Source organism: Euprymna scolopes, chromosome 21 (assembly GCF_053919585.1).
Source record: "Euprymna scolopes isolate OS-2025 chromosome 21, ASM5391958v1, whole genome shotgun sequence".
Taxonomy (NCBI): Eukaryota; Metazoa; Mollusca; class Cephalopoda; order Sepiida; family Sepiolidae; genus Euprymna; species Euprymna scolopes.
The window spans coordinates 73,154,756-73,174,837 of record NC_136502.1 but is presented as its reverse complement, the minus strand read 5'-3'; the positions used below and the strand labels follow the sequence as shown (position 1 = coordinate 73,174,837).

General features: G+C 32.2%; 1 protein-coding gene across 8 annotated transcripts in view; it reads left to right on the top strand.

Annotated features, from left to right (window-relative positions):
• LOC145242489 (uncharacterized) overlaps nucleotides 1-20,082 on the top strand; it is a 66,463-nt gene that overhangs the window by 24,958 nt on the left and 21,423 nt on the right. For all 8 annotated transcript variants that reach the window (XM_080105551.1, XM_080105549.1, XM_080105546.1 and 5 more), the window contains 2 exons: nucleotides 12,119-12,466; nucleotides 17,946-18,260. In XM_080105551.1, coding sequence (XP_079961677.1) covers nucleotides 12,119-12,466; nucleotides 17,946-18,260 — 663 coding nt within the window. The remainder of the gene's footprint in view (nucleotides 1-12,118; nucleotides 12,467-17,945; nucleotides 18,261-20,082) is intronic.

Here is a 20,082-nt window from a genome sequence, read left to right as displayed (position 1 = left end):
AAAATAATGAAACGAATGGAATGAAGGAAACAAAACTCAATTGCTGAATAAAATAAACATGTCGTTTATTTTCTGTCAAAATTAAATGATTTAGGTGAAACACGTGTTCATACAGGCGTTGACGACTACATGCGTGGAAAAGAAAGGAATGAAGTCGAGGATGAGAAATAGTCGTCCCGCACGTAGAAAGGGAAATAGAAAGGGAGTGTTTGCCTCAGCAAAACCGTGCATTCATGATAGCAGTCGTTCACGTGGAAAAGTCTTCAAGCTAAGAGCTATGGACGCCGAACTTGCCTGGTTGATGAACCCAGGCAAAAAGGGAAGAAAAGAGGAAGTTGAATGGTGTTGTGGACTTTTATATCGGGGTAAATGTTCTGACTGCACATGTCTAGTAATTCCTTTCAGGGGAAGTGACGTTTCACATGTGTGCGTACATGTGTGTACGTTAGCGTGTGCATGTGTATGCACGTGAATGTGAGTGTATATACATGAATGTGAATATATGTATGTGTCTGGGCGTATGTGCACGCGTACATGTGGGTGTGTGTATGAGGATGTGTATATGCATGCATGTGTGTGCGTATGTGCATGCGTACATGTGGGTGTGTATATGTGAGGAAAAACATGTTCGAACAACTAAGTGGTATGTTAAGTTCCCTTGATATTATTCGATACCCTTTTCTTTCTTTGTGCTTATCAATGATTTTTTGACGGATGTCTATTGGCAACTCTTTAGTTTTAGGCATTTTTATAAATGAACTGATTGACTTTGAAGGAGTGAGCCCAAACTGGAAGAATTTTATAAAATTATTTTAATATAAAGCTCTCTGATTGGTCAGTGATAACTCGTTTACATTATTGCAACACGCTAAGCAAAAGTCATTTAAATTTATTTCAGAAAAATAATTTTTTTAAGAAGTGTATCCAATACTTTCGCGCTTGTTGATTCATATTTTTCCTTAAAGATAAACTTTCTAAACTTTGATTTTGTAATTACTACTCCAAATATAATTTAGAATAGTAATAGGAATATAGTGACCAAATTTTAGGTAAAATCTTGAACCCTAATTAAAGTTATGAAGAAAAATGTAATGTATCCAATACTTTTGCGTGGCACTGTATATGCAATTTAATACTACTTGGCCCAGAAAACAGTAAATTGATAGACCGACCATTCACCTGAGTACAAAACCCTTCTTTTTTCTTGCTCATTCTGACTTTGGCCAATTCATAACCATTCTAAATAACATTTCTTTCCCCCACAACTTACCCCAGATTCAGTTGTCTTTACTTTTATCTTGGCTTTTTCCATTCCAAATACATTTAACTACTTTGATTCTTTTTTTACCCCCCCCCCCCTACTTCACTGTTGCACTCCTTACAATTAGATTAGTACCCATTTTTTTTTCTCACTTCATCCTTGGAAATGATATGATTACATGTAAAACTGATATAAACCAAACCAAGATCTTTCACCATAAAATTTATAAAAATTAAGAAAATCTGCATTTATCTCCCAAAATTCAGCACATTATAAAAAATTCTCTTTAACTTATAATATTTACACTCACAGTTTTTCCTGCAGAACTTTCATTCAAATCCTCCAAAGATCTATAGATCTATATGGCCAAATATTTTTATTCCAAGTCTGCAGATGTACGTAGTAACAATGGTTTTACGGATTTTACCAATTTTCAGCCAGCTTCATTGATTGAACTCTGTTATTGTCCAACGGCATCTTCACATTTGAATATCCTTTTTTGTATCCGTATATGTTTCGAGATAATATTTCGAACATTACTTTCTTACTCATAATATTCTTCATCACTCAACTGAATCATTCTATCTCATAAGCCCTTATTGTCGAGTTGCATAAGTGGTGACTCATTAGTAAAAAAAAAAAGCATTGAAAATGGTTTCTTACGTGGAAAGCAACCATTTATTGTTGCCTGATGAGGATATCTGCTTTTAATTGATTAATTGTCTGAAACATTAGCATGTCCAATGTCGTGACCATGTAAATTTGTTTGTATTAATAAAAATATATCTTGCTCTTCTTTTATTGAGCACTCTTAATAACCTCATTAAATTCATTAGTTATCATGCTTGAACACCTGTAACGTGGTATATATATATATATATATATATATATATATATATATATATATATATATATATATATATATATAAAAGATCCAACCTAAACAATTTTGAGAAAAACGCAAAAAAAATTATTTGGAGATTGGAGAAAGTAAAAAAAAATAGTGAAACAGAAAAATTCCATGCTTTTTAATAACACTTGTCTCAATGAAAATATGCTGCCTAAATATATCCAATATATATATAATTATGACAGCCCCTTTAAGAAATTTGTTTCTTATCGTTGAGCACTTTCAGTTGAATTAAAGTCGGTCAGTTTAGCTCTTATGCATAGATCATTGTATAACGATTAGATCACTGTCTTACTGACGTCAATGAACATTTAAAATTAAGATGTTTAAATTCAACGTTATTTCACGCGGTTAATGGTAGCCAAATGGATTAGGTCTTCGCTAATCGAGCCAGAGATGTCTTGTGTTGTGGGGTTCAAATCGTTCGACTGGTATTAATCGTGACACCCTGCACTGAAGATTCTCGAAAGGATGAAACACTAGTGTCCGTAGGTATTTAATTATTATAGTAATAAAATAATTATATATATTTTTTAGGGGCAATTGGGCTGGTTTAATCAAGAAAGAAAATGTCTCTTACAGTGTATCACAAAAGTGAGTGTACCCCTAACATTTCTTCGAATAATTAAGTATATCTTTTCATGGGACAATTAATTATTTATAAATATATAAAAATGGCCTGGAAATGTCTCTTATGATTAATTATAAGATACCTTGCAAATATCTCTTCTGATTAATTATAAAATGCCCTGGAAATGCCCTTTCTGATTAATTATAAACTGCCTTGGAAATGTCCCTTTCTGATTAATTATAAAATGCCCTTCAAATCTCCGCATTTCAGGTGAAAACATTATAACCTACTGATGTGTTATGTTTAAATTAGTACAAATTCTAACACACCTTCATCGTCATCACCATGCCATTATCACCACCAGCATCATCAAGCATCCACCACCACCACCATCACTGCCATTTCGCTCTCCACAACAATGACCGCCACAACAACTGCCACCGCCGCAACTACCACTGCAGGCACCACCGCCAGCACTGCTATCACCTCCACCACCACCACCACCACCACCACCACCACCACCACAACCTGCCATCACCACCGTCGCCACCGCCACTGCCACCAACGCCACCACTGCCACCACTGCCGCCGCCACCACCACCACCACCACCAATACCACTGCCACCGCCACTACCATCACTACTGCCACTACCATCACCACCGATACCACCACCGCCACTACTTCTATTGCCACCACCACCACATTAATTAATTGTTAGTGTTCTGTGCGGGTCAAGTAGGCCAATTTGTGTTGAGCGGTGCTCATTTTTACCTGGCTTTTCGATGTTATGTAAATTTTAATAAAACAGTCTATTTCTGAACACATTTGGAAAAACTGCAGAGTCTTTTTCAAGAAATGACGTCATGATGGTGGTTGTAAAGGTGGTGTGTGAAGCACGATTATGTTGCTTTTAACATCCTACACTTTTATTTTTCATTATTCAAATCCCACCAATTACTGGTCCATTCCATTTTCTTACCACTATGAAGAAATTGCAAAAGTTGATATGTAACATGTTTCTAACAAATCTTATTACTTACATGCTAAATTATCAGATTATCAAGAAAAGATTGTGACATAGTTATTACTGATTTACAAGTCACTTTGATTAAATTATATCTCTAATAAAAAAATTGATGCCTTACTATAGTTCTATTTCTTGTAATAATATATCTCAGGCAGTTATTCATATTTGTCTACAAAAATATTTATTTTTTAATTCATGGTCTAATCGGAACTAATATTACACTTATTCTCTTGTGTGATAATGTTTTCAACTACCATGGAATTTCCACGAGTTCTGCTAATAATAATAATAATAAATAAATAAATAAATACATGGGGAAAAAACAAAATATCCACAATAATCACATTGGCAGTAGCTATATTTCGATATGGGTAGGTATTATTCAATGCATAGGAATGAATGTTATTTGGCAGGACAACCAATTTGCAATCAGGATCCATCGATTTTTAAAACAGATGTTGCAGTTGCAGAAATCTCTAGAAGTCGAAAATAGTAGAGTATCCACGGGACTGTTAAAGGTAAATTTAATGATTTGCAAAAGGCTTTCCCTGAATCACATCTTCACTCATATAAAATAAAAAGATGTGAATAACTTTAGAAAAATAACGACACTTGACAATAAACTCAGGATCGTTGTATTGAGATGAAATAACAACATTTATTTACGTGTTTAAGAAACATTAATTCATATTGTTCCAACGTTAAGGTTTTTGCAACGAGTGTACATTAGGCAGGCTTAACTAATAAGTTTCTAGTGGAAAAGGCATGAAGTTTAAGATTGCTGATTTTCATGAACAGAGTGACAGACATGGTTATTTTCTTAGGTGAAAAGAAAGTCAGTAAGTCTCGTAAGCATCATGCGTGTGTTCATCACATATGAAAACAGCAGTTCGAAATAGCATTGTTGAAAAGAAGGAATAATTCTCGTTCGATATGGTAATTTTACATGTTGAGAATTTAAGGTGCATGACGTGTGCAAGGTCATGTTGGGTGATTTAACATCCCACAAGAATGGAGTCTCTTAGATACGAGTTGGGCTGGTGAAATCTGAAGAGAAAACTTATTTAGTTTTCAAAGCATTCTCGGCAAAACTGTTTTACATCTAAATAGATGGAGTCCGCACTGAGGACGGGCAGTGGTGATGTTTACTTGTAAAACTGCATCCTGGACTGTTTTGATTTTTATGAGCAAAACCTTATACACGTGTGTTCTAGAAGATTCTAACCTGTTTGTTGTATCACTGCATGTGGAGCGCGACATAATTCCTTTATTGCATGAGCAAATTATGATGTTGTAATCCTACGCATACTTCATACGTGTATGTGTTTCAAATAGTGATTGCTATGAGAATGTATCTACTGAAGATTTGGCCGTGTGTGGCAGTCACTATAAATGGAAAGAAAATGAGCTGAGAGATATGGACAGGAAGACAAGAGAAACGATGCGATGAATGGAGTTCATCATCTAAAGAATGATTTCGATAGATTATATGTGAAAAGAAAGATGAAAACTAATAGGTGTAAAACAATGCATAAAAGAAGAAGAAAATAGTCTGAAAGTTTACATTTCCAACTGTATATCTTTTCATGGGACAATTAATTATTTATAAATATATAAAAATGGCCTGGAAATGTCTCTTATGATTAATTATAAGATACCTTGCAAATATCTCTTCTGATTAATTATAAAATGCCCTGGAAATGCCCTTTCTGATTAATTATAAACTGCCTTGGAAATGTCCCTTTCTGATTAATTATAAAATGCCCTTCAAATCTCCGCATTTCAGGTGAAAACATTATTACCTACTGATGTGTTATGTTTAAATTAGTACAAATTCTAACACACCTTCATCGTCATCACCATGCCACTATCACCACCAGCATCATCAAGCTTATAAAGATTGTGTCAAAATTTGAAAAATTGCAAGAGAGTTGACTAGTAAGGAGCAATGAATTTAGGGCAATAAATGAACAAAAAGCAAAAGACAAGTGAGAAGAAAATGCAATTCAGTAGAGATCTAGCAGAGGTTGTTAAAATGTGATTTGAAAGTGTTGCACAGGAGCAAATGTTCAGGACAAATTATGTAAAGTATCACATTGATAAAACGGCTGAAAGTCCCCTATGTCGACTGTGTGGACAGGAAGGTGAGATTGTACAATACCTTGTCAGTAGTTGTGACAAGTAAGCTCAAAAGGAGTACAAGAGATGTCATGACAACATTGCGAGAAAGGTACATTGGGATATATGCAAGAAAAGAGGGTTGGAATGCAGTGAAAAATGGTACGAGCATGTTCCAGAAAGGGTGGGAGAGAGTGATAATGTGAAATTATTGTGGAATATGAATATCCAATGTAATAATGTGATTGAAGCAAAGAGACCAGATTTAGTCAAGTTAGTAAAAAGGAACACAAGGCAATAATTATTGTTATATAAGTGCCAGCTGATGTGAAAAGAAAGGAAAGGAGAAGGTCAAAAAGTACCAAGACATAAAGGAGATAAAAAGATCGTGGAAGTTGATGAAAGTAGAAGTTGTATCTGCTGTGATGGGAGCCCTCGATACAAAAGGTTTTGACAAGTGCATTGAGAAAATTGATATTCATTGCAATGTTGGAGTGCTTTAGAAGACGGCCTTGTTGGGAACCACCGGAATCTTGCAGACAGTGCTGGAAGATTGAGAAAAGAAAATGCTGATAGCCTATGCTCATTTGTTATGATCTGCCTATCAGTATAAAATTGGCAGTATCAAGAGCTAGACACAAAATGTAACAACAGAGATGATGATGATGATGATGATGATGATGATGATGATGACGATGATGATGATGATGATGACGACGGTGGTGGTGATGATGATGATGACGATGATGATGATGATGATGATGATGATGATGATGATGATGATGACGGTGGTGGTGGGGATGATGATGATGATGATGATGATGACAATGATAGTATATATATTAATACGATATGTGTGTGTTCTTTTGTGTGTCACGCTTTCTGGCAATTTTCATTGGTTGAGATTTAAGAACACATGCACTATCGTATTAATATATGGATTATACTAAATGTTAGTTAATAGATTTGATGTGTTTAATGAGATCCCAGGCATAATCTCCTCCTTTTTTTCGAGTAGAGAGGGGATGGTAGTCTGACGTGTTTACTTCCAGTGATGACGTCATTATCTTCTGTTAAAAAAGATGCATATAATATATTTATGATGTACTACATTGACATAAGATGTCATATTCCAAAAATCACATGGATGTACTGCTGATTCCAAAAATCAGCTAAATGGATCAATGCACGCTAAGGGATATTTGTAACATTCCAAAAATCACGTAAATATATCAAGTAATCCTGAGTTCATATTTTCGTCCTTAATGTCCTTATGGCAGTAATTGCAAAATCTTTTCTTAAGGAGGGAGGGATTAAAGTCACTGGAATGCTGAGACTGATACTACACTCAGAAGTAATGGTTGCCTAATCACTAACCATGTTAATGTTTTTATGTATTAACTAGCAAGGCCACCTGGCGTTGCTCGGGGCCATGTAAGACAATGAGAAAAATTTTGAAAATGCCTGTTATTCTTAGGATAGAGGAATTTTTTATGTCTATATATCATTTGCCATCTTGAGCAAAGGAATATTTTAGCTATCATAGGGCGGGTATTATTTGTATGAAATAATTGTACCTTTCCTAGGACAGGAAATTTACAGCATGTATAAGGAAAAGAATTTCCTTACCTAGGGCGGGTAATGTACAACACATATTTTAAATAATTTACATAATTTTCTGTTGTGCTAACTTTTCTGTATGTCACAGGTAAGAGTTTGTTTGTTTTTACATCAGAGTGCTATAGTGAAGAAGCACCTTATTTCTCATTTAAAAGTCATACTACCCGAATATATTACATGATTTTCGGTTTTAATAACTTTTATGCAAGTCACAGGTATGATTTTTTTCATATGAGTACTATACTGCACAAGTACCTTATTTCTTGGGTAGGATAATATACAAGTATGTTATTTCTAAGATATAGATGAAACTACTCAAAAATTTTACATAATTTTCTCTTGTGCTAACTTTTCCGTGTGTCACAAGTGAGAGTTTGTTTGTACATTAGAGTGCGATAATAAAGAAGCACCTTATTTCTTATATAAATATCATACAACTCGAATATATTACATGATTTTCGGTTTTGACTACATTTATGTATGTCGCAAGTAAGATTTCCTTTGTTTTTCTATGGGTACTGTACTATACAAGTACCTTTTTTCTTGGGTAGGATACTGCACAAGTACCTTTTTTCTAATTTAAAAACGAACGAACTCAATATATTTATGAAATTTCCTGTTGTGCTAAATTTTCTGTACGTCAGGGGGTAAGAATTTGTTTTTTAATCTGGGTGCTATAGGGAATAAGCACATTATTTTTCATATGTAAGTCATACTACTCGAATATTTAACAGGATTTATGGTTTTAATAACTTATGTATGTCACAGGTAAGATATTCTTTGTTTTTTCATGTGAGTACTATACTACACAAGTACATTATTTCTGGGGTAGAATACTGTGAAAGTACCTTATTTCTAATATAAAGATGAAACTACTCGATAATTTTACAGAAGTTTTTCATATGAGTACTATACTGTACAAGTGTCTTCTTACTTGGATAGAATTCCTTGTATACATAAATGCATTAACAAAGTAAGTGACCATTGTATGTGATTTTTGAAATGTGACATCTATAGACATATACAAACATATACATTACATATAATTCATAATGATCAGTTAATTATTTTTGGAATGGATCCAAGACACAATAATATATAATTATATACACATAATTAAAATTCATAATAATCGGTTAATTGGTTTAGGAGTGAATCCGATAAGTACAAATATATAAACATATACTAAACAGTCATAATGATGCTTAAATTAGTTTTTGAGTGAATCCAACAATAGAAACATATAATCATATACACATAATTAAAATTCATAATGATCAGTTAATTAGTTTAGGATTGAATCCAATAATAGAAATATATAATCATATACACATCCTTAAAATTAATAATGATCGGTTAATTAGCTTAGGAGTGTATCCAATACATACAAATATATAGACATGTACACATAATTAAACTTCATAATGATCGGTTAATTAGTTTAGGAGTGAATTCAATACATACATTTATATATATATATATATATATATATATATATATAAACATATACACATCCTTAAAATTAATAATGATCAGTTAATTAGTTTAGGAGTGAATCTAATACGTAGAAATATATAAGCATATACACATAATTAAAATTAATAATGATCGGTTAATTAGCTTAGGAGTGTATCCAGTACATACAAATATACAGGCATATACACATAATTAAAATTAATAATGATTGGTTAATTAGTTCAGGAGTGAATCCAATAATAGAAATATATAACCATACACACATAATTAAAATTAATAATGATCGGTTAATTAGTTTAGGAGTGAATTCAATACAAAATTCCATTACTGGATCTATTTACGTGATTATTGGAATGTAACAAATAAACCGATATATGATATATCCTATATATTTGGAATGTGACATTTTCGTTATGTACAACAAAATATTTTTCTGTGTTTTCTTTTTATATAAAAGTGTTCTTGTATAATTATTAGGTAACATTTAAAAGTAAAAAATATCAGAATGTAACACAAAAAAAAAAAATTTATAATGGTGGAGCTCGAAACCGCATCACTGTGGTTAGTAATCGGTGATGCTACCCACTACACAAAAGAGACAACTGCTTTCAAACACTTGTAAATGTACTTGATAAATAAATCTGTTACAGATCATGTGCATGCACACAACGATGCCATGGGCGCTATGCTCGTCAAGTTGTCATTTCTTTCAAGTTTGAACTCCTTTTTTGAATCCCTTAGCAATTGTTTTAACCAATTAAACACCTCTAATAAAATTCTGCACCTTATATGCAATCTTTTGAGCTACTGCACGCCATCAAACAACCATCTGTCTAGGAGGAGATACAATTTAAAAAACAGACACACACACACACACAGACATAGTGAGATTTATATATTAGATTTCGAAAAGCTGTTGAAACAGTTTATGATTTAAACGTTACTTTATTTCAAGTATATTTTTAACAGTGAGGTTCGGGATATGAAGTCAATCCCAGAAATGGTTGAAACCATTTACAATTTAAACATTACTTTATTTCATGTATATTTTTAACAGTGGGGTGGGGAATATGAAATCAGTCTCGGAAATGGCTGAAACTGTTTACGCATTAAACATTACTTGATTTCATGTATATTTTTAACAGTGGGGTGAGGGATATGAAGTCAGTCCCGGAAATGGCTGCAACCATTTATGTTTTAGACATTATTTAGTGTATATTTTAAACAGTAGGGTGTGGGATCCAGTCAATCCTGGAAATGGCTGAAATAGTTTAAAATTTAGACATTACATTATTTCATGTATGTTTTTAACAGTGGGGAGGTGGGCATGAAGTCAGTCCCGAGATTGAATGAGATAAGTGCAAATATATATTAGCAGAACACCCAGCGTCGCCCAGGACTCAATGAGATAGGTGGAAAACATATAGTAGCAGAATACCCAGTGTCGCTCAGGATCGAATGAGATAGATGGAAGATATATACTAATAGAATATGCGGCATTACCCGGGATTGGATAAGATAGGTGGAACATATATACTATGAGAATATGCAAAATTGATTGATGTGTTTGTAATGAAATAATCAGTAGAAACAATATATCAAAGTTATTATTTTAATAAGGGGGGTATAATGTGGGTTTAAATCATGAAAAATGATTGCCAAAATTAATAACATATCCAAGAATTATGAAAAATGATGAAATATGCGTTAATGGATTAGTGTGTTTGTAATGAAATAATCAGCACAGACAATATATTGAAATTATTATTTTAGTGAGGAGAGGGCGATAATGTTGGTTTAAATTATGAAAAATGATTGTCAAAATTAGTACCATATCCAAGAATTATGAAAAATGATGAATGTGAGTTAATTGATTGATGTGTTTTTAATGAAATAATCAGCCAAGACAATATATCGAAATTATTATTTTAGTAAAGGAGGGGGGGGGACGATAATGTGGGTCAAAATTATGAAAAATGATTGCTGGCATTAGTACCATATCCAAGAATTATGAAAAATGGTGAAATATGAGTTAATTTATTAGTTTGTTTTAATGAAATAATCAGCCCAGACAATATATCAAAGTTGTTATTTTAGTAAGGGGAGAGGGGTGATACAGTTTTATCAAAAGGGCTAGAATAATATGATGGTGTCTTCATTCATGTTGACCACCCACAGAAGGCCCAGCATCAATATATTTCATATGAAAGATACCGCTGTGAAATTTCCACAGATCTAGTAGTAGTAGTAGTAGTAGTAGTAATAATAATAATAATAATAATAATAATAATAATAATAATAAAGCAGCAGCAGCAGCAGCAGCACTTATATATGAACTAGCGGAACTCCATGGTAATTCCAGGCTGGTTTCTACATCAAATTATATAATTTAATAATAATATTGTTTGTGAAATAATAAATGTCCGTCAAGGTCAAAACTGTTAAGTAAAATTGATTCTTTTTTTTTTCCATAAAAGCAATTGTCAGCTAAATATTCTTTTAAATAAATAAAGAAAACATGTCACATCTTTCTTTTTTATATCATTATAGCAGTTTAATTCTTTGTCATTTTATGGTGAAAATAATTGTCAGCTAAATATTCTTCAATGAAATGAATTTTACTTTTTGAAATATATTTAAAATTGTTACTGTTTTAGTTAATGATATAATTTGATTTTGAAAGAATTGATTTTTTAAACTGGGTGAAGTTGGAATTATTTACTTTTGTGACAATAATAATCACCAATCACTATATTTGCTTTTTTGGATTATCCTCATATTTTGTTAAATGCACGTGAAAGGGTGATAATGTTCATCTATATAATTATAAAACTCTGTGAACCGTTCATATGTTTTGGTTTCGATTCTAGCTGATGGAGCCCAAGTAATATGGATATTTTTTTTTAGTTTTGATCTCACTACTATATATTAAGTGAATATAATAAATGATAGCGAATTGTCAGTAATAATAAATACATAGTTTCTATGAATTAAAATATAATTTTTAAGTGTATCTTATGATCAGGCAACGCCGGGCAGCCTGCTAGTAAGAATATGAAATGTGTTAGTATCATTATTATACAGACTTATAAATAAAATATTATCATCTAAAATTCCATTGAATTTTCTTGCAGGCTATAATAGTGCATTGATCCACCCTCAAAATACATCTGAAGTGCCTGTGCTTAACCAAAGTTTTGCTTTGGTGTGTCAGCTTGGATCCTATGGCATTCTACATGTGAAATGGTTTGATGAACAAGGGAAGATAATTGCATATTTCATCCGTTGTTATGCCATGCATAATAAAATCACAAACAGTAAATATGCTTCCCCAGTCGAAGGTAGAAATATAACATGTGACAATGAAATGCGGATTTCGACTCTAACAATAAGTACAGTTCAGATGAGTCTTGATGGCACCTCGGTTGGATGTTTTAACCAAGCTTATGGCGAAATGTATCTCTACAAATTCACGGTCCATGGTAAGAATTGCTATATTTCATAAGTATTAATCTTCTCTGAGTTAACACATGAAAATAGGTAAAAGTACAAAAATATAAATGTGGTGCTTCTATATGTAATTCTTTTGTAGAATAAAATGCAAGAAAATTCCTCTTGCAATGATATATTTACAGCTAAAAATCATATTTTGTGTATGGTATCAGAAAGAGAACATTCAATATATGGCAAGAAATATTAATACAGCCATTCAATATCTAGCAATAAATATTAACCAATCACTGGATATATGGCTAAAAATATTTGACAAACATTGGATATATGCTGGGAAATATTAATTTGCTCCAGACAAGGCATAGAGCCACTTGATGCTAAAAAAACTACGTCCAAGTCAAAAACTTGCCAATGATATATATTAGATGGAATACATTTTGACCCAGAAAACAGCAATTCTTCCCTCCTTGTCAGAAACATCAGTCATGTAATGTGAAGATAAAAAGAACAAATATGGGAAGTGTAAGTTATGGAGGCTGCCAAAAGTTAACCCAAGATCTATTTTTCTGGTTTAGAATCTATTCCATCTAACACTTATCTTTGGCAAGTTTTTGATCTTGAAGTAGTATTTTTTTAAAATAAGTATTGAATATATGGATAGAAATATTAGCTAAACATTGGCTATCTGGTTAGAAATTGTTGTTTAAATTTTCAAAAAATATTTGTGAGTTAATAGAAGTGCATTTGACTAAAGGGCCAGTAGATCAAGATTCAATTCACAAACAATTAAAAATAGGTATTTGATGCCTCCTTGCTGAATACTCAGCATTATAAGCTGAAGATCAAGGATGACACCTATATTTTGGTATATTCTGCTGATAGAAAATAGAAGATAAATGTCCATGATCAGGTATTCTTACCCACCCCCCCACACAAAAAAAAAAGAATAAAGAGAATGGCGATAAAGTCGCTATTTTCTTGACTGACTCAAAAGTGAAAAAATATGCATAAAATTAACAGTTGAAAATTAATATTGTTTTCGAAGGTCATTGTAGTTTTATTAAAGCATTGTTTATTATGTATAAAAATGAAATGTATAGAAATGCAGAGGTGTAATGAATAAGCACAAACTAAAGCAAATTAAGACTTAAATTAATTTCCAACTTTTCCTATCTGTTGCCATTTCATGTGTGCTGCTCACTAGGATCTGATAGGCATTAACTGATTCTCTCCATGTCTTAAGTGGTCTGGCACGTGACACTTGGCTATAGACATCAATGTACAGCATACTTTGAAGCATTTTCAAACAAATATCATCTGCATCCTGTATATAATATTTTCACTTTCAAAGTTCAACTGAGATAGTCTAGGGATAGTAACATTATGACACCCTTTTGCCAGATACTTTTGTTCAGTTTGTGAATTAACAAGAAAAACAAGAGACATTTTTCCACCTGACTTTTGGTGTTTCATTGAATATCACTCAGTCTGTCTCAATAAACCCTATGTTCAAATGCCATAATAAGTAGGTCATAAGTAGGTGATTCAGCAAAAAATAACCAAGAAAAAGTACTTGTATGTATGTTTTGACTATCTGACTTCGTAATTTAATCCTTATTTACTACTTGAAATCATTGGAATGAAACTAATCGATGCAAAAATTAAGACAAAACTAATTGATAAAGAAAAGAAAATCTAATTGATAAGAAAAACAACAAAACTAATTAATACGAAAAAGAAGACAAAACTTATCAATAAGAAAACAAAACTAATCCATAAGAAAGAGAAGATAAAATTAATGCTATTGCTGCCTGAAACTTAAGCACCACTCTCTCTCTCTCTCTCTCTCTCTCTCTCTCTCTCTCTCTCTCTCTTAATACTACAGCCTGCATCTTTGCTTAGTGGAGGAGCCTTTGTTCCCAAAATTGGAAACTCCAAAATTCACATTTTTCTAAATATGTCAAGTGTCCCAATGTGTCCGATCTTCCCCTACTCATTTTGCACGTCACCATTAAAGGATTCTCCATCACCTGTTATCGTCAGATCACCGAAGTTAAGCAATGTTGAGCCTGGTTAGTACCAGATGGCTGACCATTTGGGAATTCTAAGCGCTGTATGTGCTCTCTGCTTATCTTGGCATTTGTTTCCAATTGTCCTGTACGTACACTTCACTTGACACTGGTATTTAACAATGTCGACTCAGGAGATGTGTGGTTGGAGATTGCACACCTCCTGCCACAAAAGTTTTGTGTGCAGGCACTCCTACGTGGGTACCTGTCAAAGACTTTAGGAGCCTGTATTAAAGGATTTAAGAAGCAATTATGGGATGTCGAGATTTTAGGCACATGAAGGAAGAAAAAAAAGTTCTTCGCAGTTGTGGTAATAAGATGAGTTCTTGCTGTGAATGTTTTACAAGGAAGAACCATCAGTCGAGAATATTCTATAGAAATAACGATAGAGATATCTTGACGTTTTTTTAGTAACATCTGTGGTGGTGGTGGTGGTGGAAATGTTTTTTCTTTCATTTCTTTCTCTGATTGACTCATGAAATATACTGCGTATGTTTGCAAGAAAGCAAAGAATGACGACATATTGCTAATGAGACAAAGGAAAAGAGACACGAATCAATTAAAATATTGAATTTTATTGAAATAGGTACAACTCACAGTGTCTCTGTCAACTGAAGAGAGGACTGTCAATCTGGTAAGGGGGGGGGGCGATTGTGGAAGCGAGAAGTTGAAAATCGTTCTCTGGCGTGTGGATTAAATAAGGTTGGTGGATGGGTATGTTTCGATTAATAATGGGACAATTTCAATATTTTTTCGATTCTGATACAATTACCGATTCCCTTCAAAATTCACAATTGTGATACAAAAAATCCAAAAGAACACAACCACATCATAAAATGTAATCACTTGCACAATTATAGATTACCCATTGAAAAAGATAATTAAATGGTGTTGATTTAAACTTGTTTATAAAGAATTTTTCCACTATGTGAAGCTTTTCTTGACGCAAACTTTTCTTTAAAAATACACCAATTCATGAGGTTAAAATGCAAATATACCAAAAAGAAAAAACAAACAACAAAAAAAAACAACCGATAATTTGTTTAAATTACTTGTTTTTTAGTATAATTTTTCACTGGAATAAAATCTAAAAAACAAATCAGTTCATTCTTTTCTACCTCACTGATAAGTTACATAAAGAAACAACTTGGTAACTTGTAGATAAACCAATTTCCTTTCATGCGATCGGATTCTATGGATGTAAAGTGATCTTATAAGGTCTTTCCCATGAATCTGCTCCCAAAGATAATTCTACCCCCCTCCCCCACCCAAATTTGACCCAACTGATTTTTTTTTCTTAACTTGATTTTTTTTTTTTTTAGCCGAGCACAAATATTTTTTATGAACTTTTAGGATATTTGACACTGAATAAGTTTATTATCGAAAAACAATTTATTGGTAGTATTCGGCCATCTTATAGAAAATATTTTTTCTTAAATGTAAAGATATTTATTTGAGAAGAAATTAAAAAAAAAAAACTTGTTTGTTTTTTATAGTTTTGTTTTACAAACTTTACTATATTGTACATAAAGAATGATAACTCAATTATAGAGAAAAAATTACGAAGAAATTTAGAAAAAATAAAACGGCCAATTTCAAGATTGTTTCCAACTCCAAAAAATCTTTACAATGACAACTTTTGTTAGGTTTCGAGGGTGCTGAAAACGAATATAACATTTAAAATGGCGCAAAGAAATAGTTTTCATGATATGAAGAAATTACTTTTTCAAAATGTGGAGATCACTTTTTTATATAAATTTTATGCAAAATGAGGACCCACTTTCTGATCACCTAGTGATAATTTTTTGTTTTATTTTTTATACCGCCTGAAAGTTTTTTTTGGTAATTTTTTTACTTACTAACGATCACCTTTAAAATGAAATGACTTCTTTTTTTTTTTAAAAATGTTTTCGGGTATGCTGAAAACGAATATTGCATTTCAATTTGCCGCAAACAAGTAGTTTTCCACATATTAAGCAATGTAATTCTGGTAAAATTTTACTAACTGAACAATCACCTTTAAAATGACAACTTTAATAGGTTTTCAGGTATGCTGAAAACTAATATCGATTTAAATTTGCCGCAGACAAGTAATTTTCTGGATATTAAGTATTATAATTCCTTACGTTATCAGTAGTGACCATTTCTGTACATGCAAGTGTGCACATAATTTTGACGCATATGTGTCAAACTTATGCGCACATCATTTTAAAGGTGATTGTTAAGGTGGAAAGTAAGTAAAAAAAATTATCACTACATGGCCAGAAAGTGGGGGCTCATTTTACGTTAAATTTATATAGAAAAGTGAGCCCCTCTTTTTGTAAAAGTAATTTCTTCATATCATGAAAAATATTTATCTGCGCCACTTTTAAATGTTATATTCTGAAAAATTTTAACAAAAACAAATTTGTCAAAATATTTGTTACAGTTTTAGCAAATAAATAATTCAAAGTGTTGTATCTGTTCTGATATTACACTTCACCTTGGTCAGTGAAAGGGAAATCCTTCAAGACATTTTATTTTCTGTCTACACCTCATTCAGCTTAATCACGAGGAGACATATTGGCTAATATATCTACTAGCAAGTGTACCCACTTTAATATTTAACTCATGAAAGTTTGGTTAGTTATGCAATGGAAATATCCACTTTTTCTCTTGTTGAGTTCTGATTTAATTCACTATGTGCATTAAAAGAAATAATCATTATTTCATGTTTCACAGCTTTCACAGTAAAATTAATAAATTTGTGTGGCTTTCTTTGGTAAGATAATGTTGGTTTTATGTTATAATGACTACAACTGATTCCTCTGTTAATAGTTCTGCATCGACTTTGTGTTGACAAGATCCATAGAACTTTGGAATTGATGCAGTTTTGTTGGAGACTTGAGTAATTAGTCAGTCTGGTTGGTAACCCCTAAAACAAGAAAAACTTGAGCGTGTATTCATTGGAACACAATTATGTAACAATAATATATAAAAAATAGAAGTTATGTTTGAAGAGAGAAAAAAAAAAAATAAATAAAATAGCGTTTATTTCCCTTACACCAAAGAAAGGAAAGTCATCTGCTCTTGCAGTGACTATCATCAACCATTACAATTTGGGAGATAGACAAAAGTATCTCGCATCACATACTTTAATCATAACACATTGAGTGGATTTTACATTACCATTTAATCTGTAAGTTAAATAATTCTGTTTAAGGTTATACCTCATCCTTTTATCATTTTTACATTACTCGTAACAAAAATACAACAAAATCTTTTATTAAATTGTCCTTTTTTGGTGAAATTATGATTTCCTACACTTTTTAAGCTCCAATTTAGTGAAAGTATTTTTTATGATAAATGTATATACATAGAAACTTGCATGTATAACACCATAAAAAAACTCCCTACCTACTTGTTTGGCTCAAATTGTTTACTTTCTACATTTTTTTAGTTCCTGTTGAGTCGGTTGAAATCCAATCATCCAATGACACAGAGTCAATAGAAGGCACAGCAGCAACTTTTGTATGCTTGATCGGGAAATCCAAACCACAACCACGGGTTGAATGGCTAATTAATATGGAAAGTACATCTTACAGAAATGTAACGTCCGGTTCCAGTATGTATAGCAATGCATCAGAGAAGTTTTTTGAATCAAGGTCAACTCTAATACTAACTCTGCACCGATCGTACAAGACTATCCAGTGTAGGGCTACAGTTGCCAATCTGCCATGGGTGGAATCAGAGAAGCTGCTATTAGATGTTAAACGTAAGTTTAATAATAAATTATATATTTTGGAATTATTTAGATTATTCAGACTACCATTCTCATCATTTTGGTTGTTATTTTTACAATGTTTTCACTGATATAATCTCTGACTTTCTTCAGATATATTTTAAGACATGGGAATCTTTATGTTGAATGCAGAAACCTATAAACTTGGACTGAACTCTGTCAAACTGATTGTTAATCAACATCTGTAACTGTTTAAAAAGTATTTAACAAAATTAACACTTCTAACTGGGCCTGGTTGATGGAAAGAGAATAATCTACCCACAAAATTCTGTATGGGTTCTCCAGTTTGATATAAGGATTCACGAGTTTATAAAAATGCACTTGAATAGAGACGGAGATTATATCAACTTAAACGTAAAAATAACAACCCAGACAAGAATAGTAGTTTGAATTTAGTTGCATTCCCTTTTATTTAAATTGTTATTAGTTGAATTTACTATTATTTCAAAATTAAAATTTTATTGTGTTTACACTGACAAAGATGAGCTATTAGAATGCAAAACAAGTGCCAACAAGTCTCCATAACACTAACACACAATTTTAGTAGCACGTGCTTGCATATATGTGGGATAATGTGATTTATTTTGCCTTCACTTATCATTGCATTTGTATCGTTTAATCATAGTAAAGCACAGATAACATCTGTTAAATTAAAATCTTTCAATATTAACATTTTGACATAATCATTTTTGTATGAAAAATAATTAAGCACAGGAAAAAATCATCAAAATAAGAGATGTACCGGATTCATTTTAATCAATGAATGTCTTCAGCAAAAGAGGTTTGTTGATCTGAACAAAACAAGCAAATCTCCCATTTTGTTTAATTGTTTTTCCTTTTGTCTTTTTCATACATCCTGTCTCCACAACATTTCTTTTTATGATATATCATGCATTTCATTTTATCATATATTGTGTATTTTACCATCGGAATCATTTTTGTTCATCAGTATTTTATCAAATTAAAGCCATACCTTTAGAATGAGTGTATCATTCATCCCCTGTGATACTGATTAACTGTGAATAGTTTTCACTGTCTGTGTTTGTTGTTGTCTTTCTTCTGAATGAAAATAGTCTTTTGTTGTGGACATCTCTTAAGATGAAAATAATTAAATGTGTTAAAATTCTTTATTTCTAATATATTGTTGTGGGGGAACCACCCTCCAAATGGACTAACCCACCGTCCATATAAACTATAACTCATGGCGATCCCAGGGAGGGATCTAAGTCCAGAGCGACCCTCGCATGTGCGGTGAATTACCTACACTTTTCGTTTGTAACCTTTCCGTTGTTTTCATGTAATACATGTTTTAAACTGTTATCCATTGTTCTGTTCTTCTTTGTGGCTATTTGCGAACTATAACACTGACGACATTGGAATTGAGAAACATATTCACGTCTAAAATAGTGTTCCCCAAAACACTGACCGCATTGGATTCGAGAAACATACTCACGTCTAAAATAGTGTTCTGAAAACATTAACAAATGTTGGACTCAAATATTTATCACGCCTAAGAAAGTTTCCAGCATAACACTTGCGACTGAAGGATTCGCGGAAATTTAAAAAAAAAATCAAATTAATAATTGTGTTACTGTGTATTGATCTTTGAAAAAAACCCAGATAAGTTCGGAACGAAAAGGTAAATCTTTACTTTACAAAAAAAAAAGTTTGTCGCTGTTTTTCTCTACTTTATTCTACTCGTTGCTTTATTTTTTTTCCAAAGGGAAATATAAACTTGATTTTTTTTTGTTGGACGATGAACTGTTTCCCTAGATTAATATTTTTTTTGGCTTGT